The sequence below is a fragment of the Mercenaria mercenaria genome, chromosome 7, assembly GCF_021730395.1.
Source record: "Mercenaria mercenaria strain notata chromosome 7, MADL_Memer_1, whole genome shotgun sequence".
Classification (NCBI taxonomy): domain Eukaryota; kingdom Metazoa; phylum Mollusca; class Bivalvia; order Venerida; family Veneridae; genus Mercenaria; species Mercenaria mercenaria.
Genome location: NC_069367.1, coordinates 18,802,303 through 18,825,722, shown reverse-complemented (window position 1 = coordinate 18,825,722; position 23,420 = coordinate 18,802,303). Strand labels below are relative to the sequence as shown.

Sequence of the window (23,420 nt, the reverse complement as noted above, 5' to 3'; positions counted from 1 at the left end):
TGTAATTCTGCCAAGTGGTTATCAAGAAGAAGATTTTTTTAGAAATTGTTAACGGACGCACGACCCACGACATTGTGCGGTCACAAAAGCTCACCATGAGCCTTTGGTTCAGGTGAGCTAAACAAGAGCTGTCGGAGGACAGCAACGCTCGACTATTCAACAGCCTTGTTGATTGAATGAATACGAAAGTCGAAAAAGGGGCATAATTTAAAAAAAGCAAAATAGGGTTATGGAACCTGCATAGTGCTTATCAGCTCATGACAGTGGACAAGTGTGTGAAGTTTCAATCCATTCCCATTTGTGGGTACTGAGATACCAGCTTACATATAAGAATTTAACCCAAAACTCCTAAGTTTAAAAAGGGGCATAATTTTGTAAAATGCAAAGTTGAGTTATTGACCCTTTGCACTGCATGTCATATCATGACAGTGAACAAGTGTGTGAAGTTTCAATCCTTTCCCATTAGTGGATACTGAGATACCAGCTTACATACAAAAACTTAACCAAAAATTTCTATGTTGAAAAAGCGGCATAATTTTGTAAAACAGAAAAATAAAGTTATGGGACCTGCTTTGTGCATGTCAGATCATGACAGTTAACAAGTGTGTGAAGTTTCAATCCATTCCAATTAGTGAGTACTAAGATACCAGCTTACATACAAAACCTTAACCAAAAAATTCTAAGTCAAAAAAGGGGCATAATTTTGTAAAAAAGCAAAATAGAGTTATGGAACCTGTGCAATGTAAGTCAGTTTATCACAGTGAATAAGTGTGTGAAGTTTCAATCCATTCCCACAAGTGGTTACTGAGATACCAGCTTACATACAAAACCTTAACCAAAAATTTCTAAGTCAAAAAAGGGGCATAATTTTGTAAAAAAGCAAAACAGAGTTATGGAACCTGTGCAATGTAAGTCAGTTTATCACAGTGAATAAGTGTGTGAAGTTTCAATCCATTCCCACAAGTGGTTGCTGAGATACCAGCTTACATACAAAAACTTAACCAAATCGGGACGCGGACGCTGACGCAGACACGGACGCCGACGCATGGGCGAGTCCAATAGCTCTACTATTCTATGAATAGTCGAGCTAAAAATCAGCGATAATTGTATTTATGAGCGTAAAAATTGGATGAATTTCTTACTTAGCATGTGATTAATCATAGTTAACAACATAATGGCCTGAGTAAGGTTTAGGTACATTAAAATGGAGAAAAAAAAAGGTCTTTCAAAATATTACCCCAATCAGCCAACTGGTGCCTTCCATAACTTTTTTGTTCTTACATCTATTTACCCAACAAATGATGCCAATTAAAGCCAAAACATAGCTCTCTGGACCGGCTGCATTGAAGTAAAGAAAAAACTGCAAACAAAGTTACACTTACAAAGTTTTCAGAAAATTCTCGACAATAAAAACATCATTTTCTGCCATTCTGACTCCCACAACAACAACTCCTCATTTTCAACTATTCAATCTCCTCATTTAAAATAGCTACACTTCCAATGCAAGAATAAAAATCTGTTAAAAATCTTTAATATACCTCATAAACTATGTCTGTCAACCAAACTGATTTATTATAAGATTGTAAGTTCGTATAATAAAATGCAGTCGCAAAATCATACTGACATGCAAATACAACTATTTACAAAAAAAACAACACACACTCATAGAATTTCATAATAGGTCAATGTTGTAACTGCGGTAACTTTGATAATATTTAAATTACACGGCTGAAATTTTGTCAATCACCTTTGTTCCCATTATGCTATTTATCTGTGAGGGTATTTTTCCATTAAAATGGCTTAAATCAACCACGCATGGTATACTTTATTGTTTTATTTTCAGTGTAGTCTTAACGAAATATATGAAAATCATAGGTGACCGATTATAGATGTCTATGAGTGTAGATCAAAATCTCCAATAAATAATTTGATAGATAATTGGAAAATGTCATTCATGAAAATATCAGTTAGCAAAGAACTTTTCGACGCCAGCGTCCTGTTTAGAAAATTTTTTGACATAAGTTTGATCTCTTTCTAGTTGATCCTTCTACGTAATTGTAAATTGTATATTTCGATGGCTTTTTCTATTGAAAAAAATTATTGTTTCAAACAATGATGGCCCTAGATCGCTCACCCGAGTTTTCCAGCTATGGTGACGATATAACCATTTTGGTGGCGGGTCACCAAAGGAAAGATTGTGTCAAATCATTCTGAATTCAAACAAATTCAAACAAGATAATTTTCAAAGATAGTGATTTTTAGTAATCAGGGGAGCCATCCTTAGCAGAACTTCACCCAAGGAACATTAAAAGAAATTATATAACAAGAGGGCCAAGATGGCCCCAAGTCGCTCACCTGTGTAACACACCATAACACTGTAAACATGTTTTACCTAGTGATTTCATGGAGACAAATATTCTGACCAATTTTCATTAAGATTGGACCAAAAAAACGTGGCCTCTTGAGTGTAAACAAGCATTTTCTTTGATTTGACCTAGTGACCTAGATTTTTACTCTGCATGACCAGGATTAGAACTTGTCCATGACAAAGTTTCGGAAAGACTGGAGCATAAAAGTGGCCTCTACAGTGTAAACAAGCTTTTCCTATGATTTGACCTAGTGATCTAGTTTTTGACCCCACGTGACCCAGATCTGAAATCGTCCAAGACTTCATAATAACATTTTGACCAAAATTTATGAAGATAGAATCAAAAATGTGCCCCCAAGGGTGTAAACAAGCTTATTCTTTGATTTGACCTGGTGACCTAGTTTTTGACTCCACATGACCCACATAAAAATTCATTTGATATTTCATGCAGACAAACATTCTGACCAAGTTTCATGCACATCAAATGAACAAGAGTGTTAACAAGCTTTTCCTTTGATTTGAATGGGTTACCTAGTTTTTGACCCCATATTACCCAGTTTCAAATTTGGCCTAGAAATCATCAAGATAAACATTCTGACCAAGTTACATGAACACATAAATGGTCATAAAATTTAATGTGGCCTCTAGGTTGTTAACAAGTTTTTCCTTTGATTTGGCCTGATGACCTAGTTTTTGACCCAACTTGACCCAGTTTCGATCCAGACCTAGAAATCATCAAGATAATCATTCTGTGCAAGTCTGTATCAAATCAAAGCATAAATGAAACTTCTATATGACTGAAAGGGCCAAAAGAGAAAATTCTGCCCCTGACAGGGGCAGTAACTCTAGAACCCATGGTGCAATCTAGCCAGTTTTCAAAAGGAACCGAGATCTTATTGTGACTTAAGTTGTGTGTAAGTGTGGTTAAAAACAAATATAAAATGTCACTTCTATCATGTTCACAAGGTAAAAATTACCAAACTTTGGCTCTTTTAGGGGTCAATCTGGGGCCGCAACTCCAGAACCTACAATTGGATCTGACAGATTCATCATGGAATCCAAGATTTATTGTTGTTGAAGACATTTTGCAAGTTTGTATCAAATCAAACCATAAATGAAGTCTCTATATGGCTGCAAAAGCCAAAATAGCAAATTTTGGCCCTTTAAGGGGCCATAACTCTACAACCCATGATGGGATCTGGCCAGTTTTCGAAAGAAACTGAGATATTATGCCAATACAAATTGTGTGCAAGTTTGATTAAAGTTGATTGTAAAATGTTGTCTCTATCATGTTCACAAGCTAAAAATAGCAAATTTTGGCCCTTTATGGGCCATAACTCTGGAACCCATGATGGGATCTGACCAGTTTTCGAAATGAACCGAGATATTATGCCCATACAAGTTGTGTGCAAGTTTGATTAAAATCAAATACAAAATGTGGTCTGTATCGTGTTCACAAGGAAATTGTGGACAGACGGACGGACGGACACCGGACAATCACAAAAGCTCACCCTGTCACTGTGACAGATGAGCTAAAAATTTGACTGCAATTTTAGTACGTTAACAAGTGAACTGTTTTAGTCTACTAGCTATATATCCCGAGAATTTCATTATAAATCCTATTTTCAGAACAAGAAGGCCAAGATGGCCCTAGGTCGCTCACCTGAGTAACACACCATAACAGTGTAAACATGTTTGAACTAGTGATTTCATGGAGACAATGTTCAAACCAATTTTCATTAATGATTGGACCAAAAATGTGGCTTTTTGAGTATAAATAAGCATTTTCTTTGATTTGACCTAGTTTTTGACCCCACATGACCCAGATTAAAACTTGTCCAAGATTTCATGAAAACAAACATTCTGGTAAAGTTTTGGGAATATTAAAGCAAAAAAGTGGCCTCAAGAGTGTAAACAAGCTTCTCATTTGAACTGACATAGTGATCTAGTTTTTGATCTCACGTAACTAAAATTCAAAACCATCCAAGACTTCATAATAACAAACATTCTGACCAAGTTTCATGCACATAAAATGAAAAATGCAGCCCTTATTGCCTATACAAGGTTTTTCTTTGATTAAACCAGGTGACCTAGTTTTTGACCCCAGATGACCCAGATTCAAACTTGACCTAGATTTCACCATGAAAATCATTCTGATCAAATTTCATGAATATCAAGTAAAAAATGCAGCCCCTATTGCACACACACAGTTTTTCTTTGATTTGACCGGGTGACCTAATTTTTGACCCCAGATGACCTATATTCAACCTTTACCTAGATGTCATCAAGACAAATATTCTGACCAATTCTCATGAGTTTCAAACTTAAATTGTGGTCTGTAGAGTGTTAACAAGATTTTCCTTTGATCCATTCAAATTAAATTCTAACACAACCAGGAAATAACCTATATACACATAGGAGAAAATCAATCAACTGTTATTTTGCGATAACCCATGCGCGTGAAAATTATTGACTTCATTTCTATGTATAGAATGACCCAGGTGCTTAGCACGAAGTGTAGTTCATATCTTAAAAAGTAGTTACGGTACCTTTTTTTCTAACATTGTTGATACTTGTATGTTGTGTTAGAATCAAAATAACAAGTTCCCAAGTGTGATTTATTGTAGAATAACCCAAGTTTTACGTTCTTATGCGAAACAATATATCACTCAGGCCTACAGCCTTCTTGATATATTTTTATGCATAAGAACTCAAAACACGGGTTATTCTAAGATAAACCACACTTGGGAACTTATTATTTCTTAAATAAAAGGGGTTATTTGTCAAAATTTCACTCCAGAGTTGTCCACCCTGATTGTCTGGGTCCACTTGATCACATAAATGAAATTTGGAACCAATCATGCAAGTAGTTACCAAAATATGTTCATTTTAATTAAAGACAAAGGGAGGTAATTTGAAATAAAATCAGTCCAGAGTTATCTACCTTGATAATCTGAGACCACTGAACTTTCAAATCAATCACACACACATGATTAGGACTGGTGAAGAATGAAAAATACAAAACAATGTGAAATAGAGCAATTTTTGTAAATCAAGGTTACATAACTCTGGTCCTACTAAACTGATTTAGCTCTTGGAACTCGTCCACGGTCTTTTAATCATACCTATTCTGTGTAAATATTATTTGGATTAGTGAAGAAATGATGTGCTCAAGTGTAAACAAGGGAAAATATAGCAATTTCTGTAAAATCAAGAGTGAGTAACTCTAGTCCTTATGGTCAGATTTCACTCATGACTGAGCTCATCTGAGATATTATGCTCATACACATTCTATATAAATATGATTTGGATTGCTGAAGGAATGAAGATGTTGGAGTGTAAACAAAGTAAAATATAGGGATTTTTGTAAAATCAATGACCCACAACTCTGGTCCTACTTGTCTGATTTTGTTCAAAGTTGAACTCATCCAAGATCTTATGGCAATACATATACTATGTAAATATGTTTTGGATTGGTGAAGAAATGAAGGTGCTAGAGTGTAAACAACGTAAAATACAGTAATTTTGTAAGTCAAGGGCAAATAACTCTGGTCCTAACAGCCCGATTTTGCTCATAATCGAACTCATCCAAGATCTTGAGGTCATACACATTTTATGCAAATATGGTTAGGATTGGTGAAGAAATGAAGATGCTAGAGTGTAGACAAGGTGAAATATAGCAAATTTTGTCAATCAAGGGCACATAACTCTGGTCCTACCAGCCCAGTTTTGCTCATAATCGAATTCATCAAAGATCTTGAGGTCATACACACTCTATATAAATATAATTAGGATTGGCAAAGAAATGAAGATGCTAGAGTGTAAACGAAGTGAAATTTAGCAAATTTTGTCAATCAAGGGCACATAACTCTGGTCCTACCAGCCCGGTTTTGCTCATAATCGAATTCATAAAAGATCTTGAGGTCATACACATTCTACATAAATATAATTAGGATTGGCAAAGAAATGAAGATGCTAGAGTGTAAACAAAGTGAAATATAGCTAATTTTGTCAATCAAGGGCACATAACTCTGGACATACTGATCCAATCTAGCCCATAACCGAACTCATCTGAGGTCTTGTGCCCAGAAACATTGTGACCAAGTTTGATTAAGATTACTTCAAAACTGTGGATGCTAGAGTGTAAACAAACTAAATGTGAACGGAGGGACGGACGGACGACAGACATTCATCGATCCTAATAGCTCACCATGAGCCAAAAAAAGTTTCAAATTCAAATTTCCAAGTATACCCTGTTTATCTTATTAACTCCACTGATGTTTTTCAGGATGTCTTATATATATTATCTGACAATCTGACCAAAGTACTTGATCTTCTAAACGAAGACCTGAGAATGACCCATTCACATTCGTCTTCTGTATATTTTGGATTTCCGATATTGCTATTTTTATTTGAACCAATCAGACGACTCATTTCAACAAGCATTTGGCTGAACCATCAAAATAGAATGTTACAGGGTGAGAAAAATGTGCATTTAGTCTGGGCTCGAACCTGGGACCCCTCGCTTATAGGGGGAGTGCTCTACTGACTGAGCTAACTGGCTGCCCGACACATATTCGTGACCAAGTCCGTACAGTGACATATGATACCTCTCAAAACACGACGGCACAGTCATGATGTGGCCGTCATAATAAACATGAAAAACCCAGGCTAAATATAGATTTTTTAAACTTCTACTTTCACATACAAAATGTTGTAAGTAAGGCTCTGATTGGCTAGCGGAAGGGTCGTCAGAACGAGGCTATTTACTTTAGTCAGATTGTATTATCTGATAAAATAACATCCAAAAAATACTAAATTTCTCATTACTTTTCATTTTCATTTTTTTTTTCAATTTTAAAAATATCTTAATTCTAAGATTATCCCCTCCTATTTTGAAAATTGTGTACAACCTTTTAATTTATGACACTGTATATTATCTTTTAATCAATTAACTTTGACTCTATAGAAATTGATCTTTTACCTACCTTAATAACCTGGAGGCAGCCTCAAAGTAACAACTGACCTGTTTTTGCCTGCACTTTCACTTTCAAATATATGTATATCATGTATATTTTCTAAAGACAAGAGCTGTCTCCATAAGATGACACATGCCCCAGATGGCACTTTGAATGAATAGTTATGGCCGATGTTAGAGTTTAGGACCTTTGACCTACGGATCTGGGTCTTGCGCGCAGCACGTCGTCTGACTGTGGTACACATTAATGCCCAGTAATTTTAAAATCCATGCATGAATGACAAAGATATGGACCGGACACGCCCATCAATGCACTATCATGAAATATGACCTTTAACGTCTAAGTGTGACCTTGACCTTTGAGCTACGGACCTCGGTCTTGTGCATGACACGTCGTCTTACTGTGGTACACATTCATGCCAAGTTATTTGAAAATCCATCCATGGATGACAAAGATATGGACCGGACACGAATGCACTATCATGAAAAATGACCTTTAACGTCTAAGTGTGACCTTGACCTTTGAGCTACGGACCTGGGTCTTGCGCATGACACATCGTCTTACTGTGGTACACATTCATGCCAAGTTATTTGAAAATCCATCCATGGATGACAAAGACATGGACCGGACACGAAAATTGCGGACAGACTGACAGACCGACAGACGGTTCAAAAACTATATGCCTCCCTTTGGGGGCATAAAATTTTTTTTTTTAAATAGGCTTGATAATTATTTAGAAATAAACTATAATTCAGCAGTTATCTAAACTTGATAATTGAAACTGTCTGAACAAGAGCTCGTAGAACACGAAATGGCCCCATTGATGCATTCAGTAACTGCACAAGGAACAGAAATTATTTGGTTACTGTACACAAAAGTTCTACTGTTCTGGATCAATGTGACCTTGACCTTTGACCTATTGACTTCAAAATCAATAGGGGTCATCTGCTGATCATGATCAACCTCCCTAGCATTCTTGAGTTATCGTCCGAAACGGTTTAACTATTCAAAGTTACTGAGCGCTTGACCTTTGACTTATTGACCTCAAAATCAATAGGGGTCATCTGCTGGTCATGACCAACCTCCCTATCAGTTTTCATGATCCTAGGCCCAAGCGTTCTTGAGTTATCATCTGGAAACAGATTGGTCTACATACAGACCGACGGACCGATCTGCAAAACAATATACCCCGGGGCATAAAAATTTAAAGTATTTCACCTTATGTTTTGATATTTAAGTTCTCTATATATCTAAAGTTATCAATCCACTCTTCACATAATAATCTTATTATTGTATAAAACTGTATAAAAACCTAGTCCACATTTCGCATGGCAGAATTTATCCTTACCTTTATACTTAATTATTATTTCATGGTTAATTCCTATCAGTATCACTATGAACAAATTAATGGCTGGCCATAATAACCTACAGGTGCAAATAAACAGGAAACCTACATGTTTTTATCAGTATCAGTAGATCAGGTTAATTGTTTTACTATCATTTAGTCCCCTCAATCAATTTTTAGTCCCTCAATCAATTTTCAATCCAATGACTATCAAGGTTAATTGCCTCGAAGATTGTAGAGTAATACATGTAAAAACAAGTAAATTCGATGAATTGGTATCCCCCGTGGAAAGGGTTTGTGGTGAGGAATGGCAAAAAAATATATCCGGCAAAAAAATTAAGGATGTTAATAAGAAGCAAATAATTTCATTAGTCAAAATCAATTTAACAGAAAACAAATGTTTAATAAAATAGTACATAATAAAATATGATACTTTGATCCTGACTAAAGAATTTATTTTGAATGGGATATGCTAACTGTAGAAAGCTAAGCTTTTAAAATTAAATGCAGTTAATTGAAATGTGAGCTTGAAATTTAACTGGAACGAAATATTGTCTTTGAGTGGTTTGGCACCAGGTGTTGCTGTTTAACAAGTTCATGTACATTTGAACTTAAAAGAACAGATGTTCTTAAAGAGAACACAGGTAAGATATCTTGAACATGGCTGAGGACAAGGTTTGTGCAGCCACAACTTAATATATTTATTTTTTTAGGGGGTGGGGGTGCGGGGTAACGAGAGAGGAAACAAAATTTCACATGTTGATTATAAATATTGATGGAAAATTAAAAATGAAAAAAAAGGGTAAAAGGGTGAAGTTGGGGGAGGGGGGGGGGGGGGGGGGGGGCAGAGGATGCATGATCAGTGGTGGGCATGACTGGGCGGAGGAGTGAGGTGGGGGAATGGTACAATTTGCATGTTGATAAATAATCATGGAAGTTTTGAGTTTCATAGTTCAAGGTCAAATATATCAAAAGTTATGATGCAGAAATTGCCATATCTATAGATCTATAGTACCCTATATAGTTAACACTGGAAACTTCTAAGGGCAATAACTCTGGCGTTACTTGGACAATCTGTCTGAAACTTGATGGGCCCCATAACCTCATAGTGGTGAACATGTATCTGAAGTTTGTTTTAAACAATTTAAATAAGTAATTTTTTTTTTTTTTGGGGGGGGGGGGGATAGGGAGGGATGTAATCAAAGTAAGGGGGTGACCAGGTGTGGGTACACAACTTCACATGTTTACAATAAATTTTCATGGAAAAGAATGAAAGAAATTTAATGAAATTCTACCAAATGGTAAGTTTGTTATATACAAATATGTGGATTTTCATACAATTAAAGGGCAATAACTCTTAATTTACAAATAAATCCGAATGAAATTGTGTATACATAACCACATTATGGTGATTTAAATTCTGTTTAAGTTTCATAGTTCTAGGTCAAATATATCAAAAATTATGATGCAGAAATTGCCATATTTATAGTACCCTATATAGTTAACATTAGAAATTTCTAAGGGCCATAACTCTGGTGTTACATGGGCAATCTGACTGAAACTTGACGGGCCGCAAGAACTCATAGTGGTGAACATGTATATGAAGTTTTAAATAAATATTCCCAACCATTTCTCCTGCCAATTCTGACTTCCAAGCATGTATCCCTCAAGACTCGTGGAAAAGTGTTCAATGCCTGTGTCCGTTCTGCCCTACTGCATGGTAGTGAAACGTGGGCGCCTTCTGCTCCAGATTTACAGCGGCTCCGTCGAAACGACAGGTCAATGATCCGATGGATCTGTGGCATCAAACCCAATGATGACGTACCCATAGCAGCACTGTACGCAAAGCTGGGGTTACAGGAGGTGACAGAGGCTATTCGTACCAGACGCCTGAGGTGGTATGGCCATGTCATTCGTGCATCCTCATGCATCAACTCAATCTTGAGTATGTCCATACCAAACTCCAAAGGACGTGGGAGACCTAAAAAGACCTGGTTGGAATGTGTCAAGCGGGACTTGAAGGCTTACAACCTTGACAGCTTTGACCCACATGACAGAGAAGCATGGAGACTGGGTGTTAAACAATCTAGCCACCTGCTGCCTACCCTAGTTACTGGGACACCCGCAGCAGTCGACAAATAAACACAGGATATGATGATGATGATTTCCTAGATACAGCTCCGGACGGACGGACGGACAACGCCAAAACTATATCCCTCCGACTTTCGTCGGGGGATAATTAGGTAAAAAGCAGAATCTTATTAATGGAGGTTATATTTTAGCAATCAGATATCAATACATAATTATTTTTTATTAATCAATAATTACAATTTTATATATACCATTTTCAATTAACACCTTACTAGGACACTACAGACCAAAACTGATGATGATCCTTTAAATGGTTCATGAGAAGAAGTTGATTAATACGATTTTCTATTTTTACCTCTGGTGGCCTCAGTCAAGCGAATCCATTTGAACAAATCTGATAGAGAGCCTTACAGGAATGCTAAAGACCAAGTTTGGTGATGATAGAGAGCCTTACAGGAATGCTACAGACCAAGTTTGGTGATGATAGAGAGCCTTACAGGAATGCTACAGACCAAGTTTGGTGATGATAGAGAGCCTTACAGGAATGCTACAGACCAAGTTTGGTGATGATAGAGAGCCTTACAGGAATGCTACAGACCAAGTTTGGTGATGATAGAGAGCCTTACAGGAATGCTACAGACCAAGTTTGGTGATGATCAATGAAGTGGTTCATGAGAAGAAGTTGCTTTAAATTTTGTTTTTCTATTTTTTGGTTCTGGCGGCCCTTATATCAGTCAAGCAGAACTATTTGAACAAATCTGAGAGAGGACTATACCAGGTTGCTACAGAAATGTTTGGTGAGGACCTATCACATGGTTCATGAGAAGAAGTTGTTAATATATATTATTCTTTATTAGCTCTAGCAGTCCAAGCAGAACCATTTGAACAAACCTGAGAGAGGACCTTGTCAGGATGCTACAGACCAAGTTTGGTTGACCAACAGTTTCAGAGGAGAAGATATTTAAGTAAGAAGTTGATGCCGATGGACGATAGACACTGGGTGATCACAAAAATTCACCTGAGAAAAAGCACAGATGAAGCTTAGAAAACGAAAATAATGTGTTGAAATGTTGATTCTGTGAAAGTGCGCATTTCGTTACTCAGAAGACAAGTAGTACTGAAAATATCCGATTTTGAATATGTAACTTCAAACAGGTATTCTAGCATAAAAACTGCTGTTCTTGTCACTTTTCGCTGGTGTTTAAACAGGAGAATCAACGTGAGCTCACATGTAAATGATGTTGATGTTCATTTATTAGTTTTTACACGTTTTATACTAGAATAGCTTTGGCATATGTAACAATGGTACTCTTGCCCTAGCAAGCTCGTGGGAACCAACAAATCCCTCGGGATTCTGTAGATGCTGCAACACAAAAAAAATCCTTTATCCCTACAATCAAATACAACAACCTGTATTTTACACACTTTCGCTTTCAAGCTGCTTCATCAACTTCCTTGCATCGAATGTTGCCACCCAAACAAAACTTTCCATCCTGCAGTTAGTTTTTATCTAAAACTTTTTTTCATCAGTTTCTTTAACACTTTGGCAAGCATATTTGTTCTTGTTTTTAAAAGCTTCAGCTTTTGCTTTGCTTTATTTAGAAAAAGTAATTGTTGATCAAATGATATCTTTGACCAATCACGACGCTGTGTATGAATCATGGTGATCGCCCGCTTTAGTTCTTTAAGAGTCTGATTCATGAGAAGGCAATACTTCTGATGTTTGACTTTTGTACGACACTGAAAATAGAAAAAAAAAATGTGATTGATTTAATTCCAAATAATAGCTTTAATTGGATTCAGACGAAACTTAGTATAAAAACATCTTGTTACAAGATTAGAACTTAGTCCAAGGAACCTGGCTCGACCTACTGTCAGACTAAATTTAGTCAATTTTAGATAAAATACCTTACCGGTAGTCTTTCTGTTTTCTGGAGAAAAAGGTGTTTTCTACAGTTTTCCATAGAATTATGTTACTCATTTTTATTAACATTGCTTCTGTTTTTATATAATTCATGCAACTGATAAAAATCTTCTTTTTCACAGATTTTGTATAGATAAAATACGAGGGGCTATCAAAAAATACGTAGACATTCGGTATATTAAGCAAATGGTTTGTAATAGATAATCGAAATATACACAGCATAAATATTTAATTTTCACCCAATAAATGTTGAAAATTTTACAGTAAACAAATCAATAATTACATTTTCACGGTATTATAAAATAAGTCACTGCTTACAGCACAGCGCACACGGTGCAAGTAAAATGACGTCAGTGAAGTCAGTCATTTAAACTTTTTCAAAGTACTCGCCGTTTTTCTCTATACATTTCGTGTGTCTCCGGACCCAAGTGTTATAGATACCTCTGTACCAATCACATGACTTCTGGGAAAGTATAGTTCTCGTGGCGTATCGCAACTGATCAAGATTGTCAAATTTGTGACCGCGCAATTCAGACTTTCAGGCAGGAAAAACACTGAAATCCATGGGTGCGAGGTCCGGACTATATGGAGGATGAATCAGCCGTTCAAACCCCAGAATATCCATTTCAAGGGTGGTTGATTCGGCACGATGGGCTGGTGCATTGTCCTGATGAAATATAATATGTTCAGCTGCAATGTGTGGTCGTTTCTTTCGTAACGCATGCATCAAGTCTCGTCTGATGACCTGAAAATTGAGAGATGTCTTATCTTTAAATCACGTGCTTACGCATTTTGTTCAAATTAAATACTTCATGTATGTTATTCAAATACTGAATTACTTTAGATTATTATAATAACAGTAGTTTCAAAAATACAAATATTCATATTACATTGTTATATAGAACATCATAACAAACCTTTGAATAATATGCTGCTGTGACCGTCTGTCCTTGTGGTACTGCGTGACTTAGGATCATTCCTTCCATGTCCATGAAGAATATAAACATATTCTTTTTTGCCGATTTCACAACTTTTGCTTTTAATGGAGGTGGTGATGATGATCTCTTCCACTGGGACGATTGTTGTTTACTTTCCGGGTCATAAAAGAACAGCCAGGTTTCGTCTGTCGTGATGATTCTTTTCAAGAACGCATCACCTTGGTTGTTGTAACGGCGCAGAAATTCCCTGGATGCCACAACAAGACGGCTTTTGTCATCAGCAGATAGTAAACGAGGTATCCAACGGGCACATGTACGGTGCATACAGAGTTTCTCAGTTAATATTGTTTGTATAGCACCGTAACCCACATGAATTCTATCGCATATTTCCCCTATTGTGATTCGCCCGTCTTCATCCACAACGTCGTTCACTCGTTGAATCATTGCAGAAGACACAAGTTTTGGCCGTCCTCTTCCGGAATCGTCCTCGAGTGATTCCCTTCCTTCTCAAAAACGTTTGTGCAACTTATACACAAGTGCCCTACATACCGGCAGTTTCAAATTGGCATCTGACAACATATTCATGGTTTCCGAGGGCGTTTTATTCAGTTTAACACAGAATTTAATAGCAGCGCGCTGCTCCGTCAATTTCGGCGTTGTCATTTATTTCGTTTTATGATTTCACACCTGTACTACAAAACATTGAATATTTCAATAACGTGTTATATTATGACGTCATAATTTTGCACTTTTATTATAATGACGTCAGACAATGTAAACGTGATGTTTTGGCGCAATTTGACTTTAATCACCAGGACAATATGCATAAACAAGTTGAAGTATTTTTCTTATTTGGTTATTATTTCGGCTTGTGCCATAAGAGCGTACATATGGTCGTTTAAACACAAGAAACACATTTTTATAACGTTATAATATATTATTTGTTTTTCATATTAGGTAAACTATACAAGAATAAACACAAATTAACAAATCAATTATAGACAAGGCCACATTTCAGTAGTCAGTTACATGTGTCTACGTATTTTTTGATAGCCCCTCGTATATAGACGTTTATTTCTTTTTCCAAATAAATGTGAAAGAGATGCATTTGAATCAAGGTCATATCTGAATAAATGTGAAAGAGAAATTATTCTTGCCTACCAAGCGGCCAGATCCAGGGCCAGGCCGAGGGGGCTTGTGACCCCTGTCCCCCCCCCCCCCCCCCACCAAGTTGGCTGAGAAGTGACCTATACCCATCAAAGATACACCCTACTATTTTGGAAAAGGAATAATATTTTCTCAAAATTTAGACCCTGAAACGCACCAGAGGCCACCATTTCATACAAGTATTTCAAAATCCCGCACTTAAATGTGGGACCCCAGCCCCCAACCATCAAGACTGGAATAACTCCTCCATTACTTCAAAATTTAGACCTAAAAATGCACCAGAGGCCACCATTTCATGCCCGTCATTCAAAAATTTACAGGGGGAGAGCCCCCTGACCCCCTCCCCACTCCTAAAATGAGGGGAGTACCCCTACCAGTAAATGCACCAGAAGCCAACATTTCATACCTGTATTTCAAAAATTTCTTGGGGTAGACACCCTGACCCCCTAACATGGGCAGACGCCCGCCTTCCCATACCTACCCACTTTCAGCGCTATGCGCCTTGGCGGTGGCGTCTTCATTCTAGACTGGTGCCCCCAGTAAAATATTTCTGGATCCGGGCCTGTAGCGGGGAAAGTAAACATTTGTCCGAGCACATGCCAGGCATAGATATTCCTGTCTAAAAGACCTAGTAACACAGATGTTTCAGGCCAAGTTTTTCAACGAGGCCAAAGGGAACCATTTCAGTAAATTTAAGGCAACTATATAATAATATAATGCTATAGATAATTTAATGAACACACATCAATTTATACAAGTTTTTAATAAAACAAGAGATCACAGAGTAATCTTGGTGCCCTATATTGAGCCATTTTTGAATGTTCCAAATTTTAAGACTAGCTCAAAATCCTAAAAGTAGGTAACTATGTCAGAATCCAGGTCATCACAGTCCTTGGATCCAGTTGAGAAATGTGAAAGTAGGTACTAGGTAAAAATCAAGGTCAAATTTCAATTCAGAACACAAAACTATGCATGTGGTCCAAATTTTGAAGCCTGTAGCTTGAGAAATGTGAAAGTAGGTCACTAGGTCAATCTCAAGGTCAAAGTTTATTTCGGTACACAAAACTATGGATGTGGTCCAAATTTGAAGGCTGTAGCTTCAGAAATGTGAAAGTAGGTCACTAGGTCAAAATCAAGGTAAAATTTCATTTCGGTGCACAAAACTATGCATGTGGTCCAAATTTGAAGTCTGTATCTTCAAAAATGTGAAAGTAGGTCACTAGGTCAATGTCAAGGTCAAAGTTTATTTCAGTATACAAACCTATGCATGTGGTCCAAATTTGAAGGCTGTAGCTACAGAAATGTGAAAGCAGGTCACTAGGTCAAGAACAAGGTCAACTCATGTCAAGGTTCATCTAGCCACTTAAAACTATACATGTGGTCCAAATTTGAATGTTGTAGGTTAAAAACAAACAAGAGGGCCATGATGGCCCTATATCGCTCACCTGTTATCATTGCACTTGAGGACAAGAAGGTCCTCAGAAAAAAATATCTAAGTCCAAAGGACAGAAACAACAAAGGGAAGAAATTTAACCAACAAGAGGGCCATGATGGCCCTATATCGCTCACCTGTTATCATTGCACTTGAGGACAAGAAGGTCCTCAGAAAAAATATCTAAGTCCAAAGGACAGTAACAACAAAGGGAAGAAATTTAACCAAAAAGGAAAAAAAAATTCTTACAAGGTACAGATATGTCAAAATACACCTACAAATTGGAGGTATCATCCATGTTGTACCACAGAAAAGTGGTCTCGGTTTTTCCCTACGGCAAATAATAAAAAAGTTACTAAAAATAAGCTATTTATAGTAACGTAAAAGGGAAGTAATTAAAAAAAAAAAAATTATTGTAAGTGAAGAAAAGAAGGATCTGCCAAATAAATCTGTTGACATAAATGAAATTTCAGATCAGTATCTTCATTAGTTACGGAGATATACCCATTTTAATTTGACACAAAGGGAGGTAATTTGACATAAAATCAGTCCATAGTTATCTACCCTGATTGGCTCAGTCCAACTAATGACAATAATGAAATTTCAAATAAGTACTATAAGTACTTACTGATATAAATCCATTTTGATTACAATCAGGGGAGGTAATCAGATATAAAATAACTCTGAACCTATGCTTGGATCTGATTTGTCATGGAATCCAAGAATTATTGTTGTTGAAGTTATTTTGGAAGTTTGTATCAAATAAAACCATAAATGAAGTCTCTATATGGCTGCAAAAGCCAAAATAGCCAATTTTGGACCTTTAAGGGGCCATAACTCTGGAACCCATAAAGAAATCTAGCCAGTTCAAGAAAGGAAGCAAGATCTTGTGGTGATACAAGTTGTGTGCAACTTTGGTTAAAATCAAATCATAAATGAAGCTGCTATTGTGCAGACAAGGTCAAAATATCTAATTTCGGCCCTTTCAGGGGCCATAACTCTGGTACCCATAATGGGATCTTGCCAGTTAGAGAAAGGAACTGAGATCTTATGGTGATACAAGTTGTGTGCCAGTTCGGTAAAAATCAAATCATAAATAAAGCTGCTACTGTGCAGACATGGTCAAAATAGCTAATTTTGGCCCTTTCAGGGGCCATAACTCTGGAACCCATAATCGAATCTCGCCAGTTCAAGAAAGGAACCAAGATCTTATGGTGATACAAGCTGTATGCCAGTTTGGTTAAAATCAAATCATAAATGAAGCTGCTACTGTGCAGACAAGGTCAAAATAGCTAATTCTGGCCCTTTCAGGGGCCATAACTCTGGAACCCATAAAGGAATCTGGCCAGTTTAAGAAAGGAACCAAGATCTAATGGTGATACAAGTTGTGTGCCAGTTTGGTAAAAATCAAATCATAAATAAAGCTGCTACTGTGCAGACAAGGTCAAAATAGCTAATTTTGGCCCTTTTAGGGGCCATAACTCTGGAACCCATAATGGAATCTGGCCAGTTGAAGAAAGGAACCGAGATCTTATGGTGATACAAGTTGTGTGCGAGTTTGGTAAAAATCAAATCATAAATGAAGCTGCTATTGTGCAGACAAGGTCAAAATAGCTAATTTTGGCACTTTCAGGGGCCATAACTCTGGAACCCATAATGGGATCTGGCCAGTTCAAGAAAGGAACCGAGACCTTATGGTGATACAAGTTGTGTGCAAGTTTGGTTAAAATAAAATCATAAATGAAACCTCTATCGTGCAGACAAGAAATTGTGGATGGACGACGGACGGACGACGGACGACGGACGAAGGGCGATCACAAAAGCTCACCCTGTCACTATGTGACAGGTGAGCTAAAAAGTTACTAAAATTAAGCTATTTATAGTAACGTAAAAGGGAAGTAATTCAAAAATATATAAATATTGTAAGTGAACAAAAGAAGGATCTGCCAAATAAATCTGTTGATATAAATGAAATTTCAGATCAGTATCTTCATTAGTTATGGAAATATACCCATTTTAACTTGAAATAAAGGGAGGTAATTTGACATAAAATCAGTTCATAGTTATCTACCCTGATTGTCTCAGTCCAACTAATAACAATAATGAAATTTCAAATAAGTCCTATAAGTACTTACTGATATAAATCCATTTTGATTACAATCAGGGGAGGTAATCAGATATAAAATAACTCTGGAACCTACGATTGGATCTGATTTGTCATGGAATCCAAGATTTATTGTTGTTGAAGATATTTTGGAAGTTTGTATCGAATAAAACCATAAATGATGTCTCTATATGGCTGCAAAAGCCAAAATAGCCAATTTTGGACCTTTAAGGGGCCATAACTCTGGAACCCATGATGGAATCTGGCCAGTTCAAGAAAGGAAGCAAGATCTTGTGGTGATACAAGTTGTGTGCAACTTTGGTTAAAATCAAATCATAAATGAAGCTGCTATTGTGCAGACAAGGTCAAAATAGCTAATTTTGGCCCTAACAGGGGCCATAACTCTGAAACCCATTATGGGATCTGGCCGGTTCAAGAAAGGAACCAAGATCTTATGGTGACACAAGTTTTGTCTGATTAAATTCAAATCATAAATGAAGCTGCTATTGTGAAGACAAGGTCAAAATAGCTAATTCTGGCCCTTTCAGGGGCCATTACTCTGGAACCCATAAAGGAATCTCACCAGTTCAAGAAAGGAACCAAGATCTTATGGTGATACAAGTTGTGTGCAAGTTTGGTTAAAATAAAATCATAAATGACGCTGCTATTGTGCAGACAAGGTCAAAACAGCTAATTTTGGCCTTTTCAGGGGCCATAACTCTAGAACCCATAATGGGATCTGGCTAGTTCAAACAAGAGGGCCATGATGGCCCTATATCGCTCACCTGTTATCATTGCACTTGAGGACAGGAAGGCCCTCAGAAAAAATATCTAAGTCCAAAGGACAGGAACGACAAAGGGAAGAAATTTAACCAAAAAGAAAAAAAAATTCTTACAAGGTATAGATATGTCAAAATACACCTAAAAATTAGAGGTACCATCCATGTTGTACCACAGAAAAGTGGTCTCTGTTTTTCCCTACGGCCAATAATAGGTCTCATGGTCAAACACATTTTGTTCAAGTTTGGTGAAGATCGGATGAGAAATATTTGATTAAGAGTGCGGACATGAGTAAAAAGGCCAATTTTTTGATAATTCAAGGGCCGTAACTCCAAAATGCCTGGACCGATTTGGCAAGTTATCGAATTTGGCCGAGGTCTCATGCTCAAACACATTTTGTTTAAGTTTGGTGAAGATTGGATAAGAAATATTCGAATTAGATTGCGGACAAGAGTAAAAAGACAGATTTTTGGTAATTCAAGGGCAATAACTCCAAGACGCCTGGACCGATTTGGCTAGTTATCAAACCTGGCCGAGGTCTTATGGTCAAACACATTTTGTTCAAGTTTGGTGAAAATCGGATGAGAAATGGTTGACTTAGAGTGCGGACAAGCTTTGTGACAGACACACACACACACAGACTGGAGTAAATCAATATGTCTCCCACAACACTGTGTGGTGGGAGACATAATGAAGCTGCTCTTGTGCAGACAAGGTCAAAATAGCTAATTTTGGCCCTTTCAGGGGCCATAACTATGGAAGCCATTATGGGATCTGGCGGGTTCAAGAAAGGAACTGAGATCATATGGTGACACAAGTTTTGTGCAAGTTTGATTAAATTCAAATCATAAATGAAGCTGCTATTGTGCAGACAAGGTCAAAATAGCTAATTCTGGCCCTTTCAGGGGCCATCACTCTGGAACCCATAACGGAATCTCGCCAGTTCAAGAAAGGAACCAAGATTTTAGGGTGATACGAGTTATGTGCAAGTTTGGTTAAAATAAAATCATAAATGAAACCACTATCGTGCAGACAAGGAATTGTTGACGCACGCATGGACGGACGGACGCACGGACTGACGACGGGCGACAGACGAAGGGTGATCACAAAAGCTCACCTTGTCACTATGTGACAGGTGTGCTAAAAAGGCCGATTTTTCGATAATTCAAGGGCCGTAACTCCAAAATGCCTGGACCGATTTGGCTAGTTATCGAACTTGCCCGAGGTCTCATGGTCAAACACATTTTGTTCAAGTTTGGTGAAGATCGGATGAGAAATATTTGATTAAGAGTGCGGACATGAGTAAAAAGGCCAATTTTTTGATAATTCAAGGGCCATAACTCCAAAATGCCTGGACCGATTTGGCTAGTTATCGAACTTGGCCGAGGTCTCATGGTCAAACACATTTTGTTTAAGTTAGGTGAAGATTGGATGAGAAACATTCGAATTAGAGTGCGGACAAGAGTAAAAAGACAGATTTTTGGTAATTCAAGGGCCATAACTCCAAGACGCCTGGACCGATTTGGCTAGTTATCAAGCTTGGCCGAGGTCTTATGGTCAAACACATTTTGTTCAAGTTTGGTGAAAATCGGATGAGAAATGTTCGACTTAGAGTGCGGACAAGCTTTGTGACAGACACACACACAGACACACACACACACAGACTGGAGTAAATCAATATGTCTCCCACACCACTGTGTGGTGGGAGACATAATGAAGCTGCTATTGTGCAGACAAGGTCAAAATAGCTAATTTTGGCCCTTTCAGGGGCAATAACTATGGAAGCCATTATGGGATCTGGCAGGTTCAAGAAAGGAACCGAGATCATATGGTGACACAAGTTTTGTGCAAGTTTGATTAAATTCAAATCATAAATGAAGCTGCTATTGTGCAGACAAGGTCAAAATAGCTAATTCTGGCCTTTTCAGGGGCCATAACTCTGGAACCTATAAAGGAATCTGGCCAGTTCAAGAAAGGAACCAAGATCTTATGGTGATACAAGTTGTGTGCCAGTTTGGTAAAAATCAAATCATAAATAAAGCTGCTATTGTGCAGACAAGGTCAAAATAGCTAATTTTGACCCTTTCAGGGGCCATAACTCTGGAACCCATAATGGGATCTGGCAAGTTCAAGAAAGGAACCCTGATCTTATGGTGATACAAGTTGTGTGCAAGTTTGGTTAAAATAAAATCATAAATGAAACCAGTATCATGCAGACCAGAAATTGTTGACGGACGCACGCACGGACTGACGACGGACAACGGACGAAGGGTGATCACAAAAGGAACCAAGATCTTATGGTGATACAAGTTGTGTGCCAGTTTGGTAAAAATCAAATCATAAATAAAGCTGCTATTGTGCAGACAAGGTCAAAATAGCTAATTTTGGCCCTTTCAGGGGCCATAACTCTGGAACCCATACTGGGATCTTGCCAGTTCAAGAAAGGAACCGTAATCTTATGGTGATACAAGTTGTGTGCAAGTTTGGTTAAAATAAAATCATAAATGAAACCACTATAGTGCAGACAAGAAATTGTTGACGGACGGACGCACGCACGCGCGCACGCACGGACGGACTGACGACGGACGACGGATGAAGGGTGATCACAAAAGCTCACCTTGTCACTATGTGACAGGTGAGCTAAAAACCAAATAGCAGTTAAATATACAGCACTTTCCAAGTGTAACAGCGACACATTTATAAATATTCGGCACTGACACAGCACTCCAAAAATAACAAGAATTGTCCGTAAGACAGTGCGCTCCACTATTCAGCGATTTGACAGTAAATTGAATATATGTCTCAAAAAGAGACCTCTACTTTAAAAGGAAGATACACCAAGGGGCATAATTCTGTCAAGAACACAAACTAGAGTTATTGGGATTGTTACCATGCAGATGATGATGGTAAAAATATATTTTGAGTTTCAAGTCATAACCTTATATAGTATCAAAGTTATGTCTAGAAAACGAAGATTGTCAAAAAATTTAAGTATGAAAGGGGCTTAATTTGGTCAAAAAATACAAATCAGAGTTATGGGGATTGTTACCACTCATGCAGATGATGATGATGATAAAGATACATTTCAAGTTTCAAGTCTTTATCTTATATTGTACTAAAGTAACATCAAGAAAGCGATGATTGCCAAAACAATTTAAGTATGATAGGGGCATAATTCTGTCAAAAATACAATTAGCGTTATGGGGATTGTAACACACATTATAAAGAAATAATTTTAATTTCAAGTCATTATCTTTTAAAGAACCAAAGATATGTCTATAAACAAAGCTTTCAAAAAAATTTAACATGAAAATAATTCCAAGTATAACAACTTTGTGATCTTAACCTTGGGTATAATGGGCCCAGCCCCTGCATATACTTTGTTTGTATGCTGGACAATGTTTATATGAAGTTACAGTAAGATATAAGCAATAGTAAAAAAGATACGGTATGACAGAAAAACAAAGGTTGCCGAAAAAGTTTAACCTTAAAAATAACCTAAGTATAACACCTTGATGACCTTGACCTTGGGTATAATGGGCCCAGCCCCTGCACATACTTTGTTCGTATGCTGGACAATGTTTATATGAACTTACAGTATGATATAAGCAATAGTAACAAAGATATTACAGAAAAACAAAGGTTGCCAAAAAACTTTAACCTTAAAAATAACCTAAGTATAACACCTTGATGACCTTGACCTTGGGTATAATGGGCCCAACCCCTGCACATATTTTGTTTGTATGCTGGACAATGTTTATGTGAACTTACAGTAAGATATAAGCAATAGCAACAAAGATATGACACAAAAACAAAGGTTGCCGAAAAACTTTAACTTTAAAAATAACCTAAGTATAACACCTTGATGACCTTGACCTTGGGTATAATGGGCCCAACCCCTGCACATACTTTGTTTGTATTCTGGACAATGTTTATGTGAACTTACAGTAAGATATAAGCAATAGCAACAAAGATATGACACAAAAACAAAGGTTGCTGAAAAACTTTAACCTTAAAAATAACCGAAGTATAACACCTTAGTGACCTTGACCTTGGGTATAATGGGCCCAACCCCTGCATATACTTTGTTTGTATGCTGGACAATGTTTATTTGAAGTTACTGTAAGATATAAGCAATAGTAACAAAGATATGACAGAAAAACAAAGGTTGTCGAAAAACTTTAACCAAGAAAGCTCATGCTGACGCCAACACCGGGGCGAGTAGAATAAGACTCCTATTCTCCGAACAGTGGAGCTAAAAATCAGTTCTTGGGATTACGTGAATTGCAATC

The 23,420-nt window shown here is 37.3% G+C and overlaps 1 protein-coding gene across 4 annotated transcripts in view; it reads right to left on the bottom strand.

Moving 5' to 3' along the window:
* The window catches only part of LOC123554809 (uncharacterized), a 225,118-nt gene that overhangs the window by 30,047 nt on the left and 171,651 nt on the right, over nt 1-23,420 (bottom strand). For 2 of the 4 annotated variants that reach the window (XM_053547714.1, XM_053547718.1), the window contains one exon: nt 1,516-12,523. The exons of 1 other annotated variant lie outside the window; for it this stretch is intronic. In XM_053547714.1, the coding sequence (XP_053403689.1) occupies nt 12,290-12,523 (234 nt within the window). In that variant the 3' untranslated portion in view covers nt 1,516-12,289. Of the gene's footprint in view, nt 1-1,515; nt 12,524-23,420 lie in introns of those variants that run through there. One more of the 4 variants, XM_053547716.1, reaches the window with a different exon arrangement.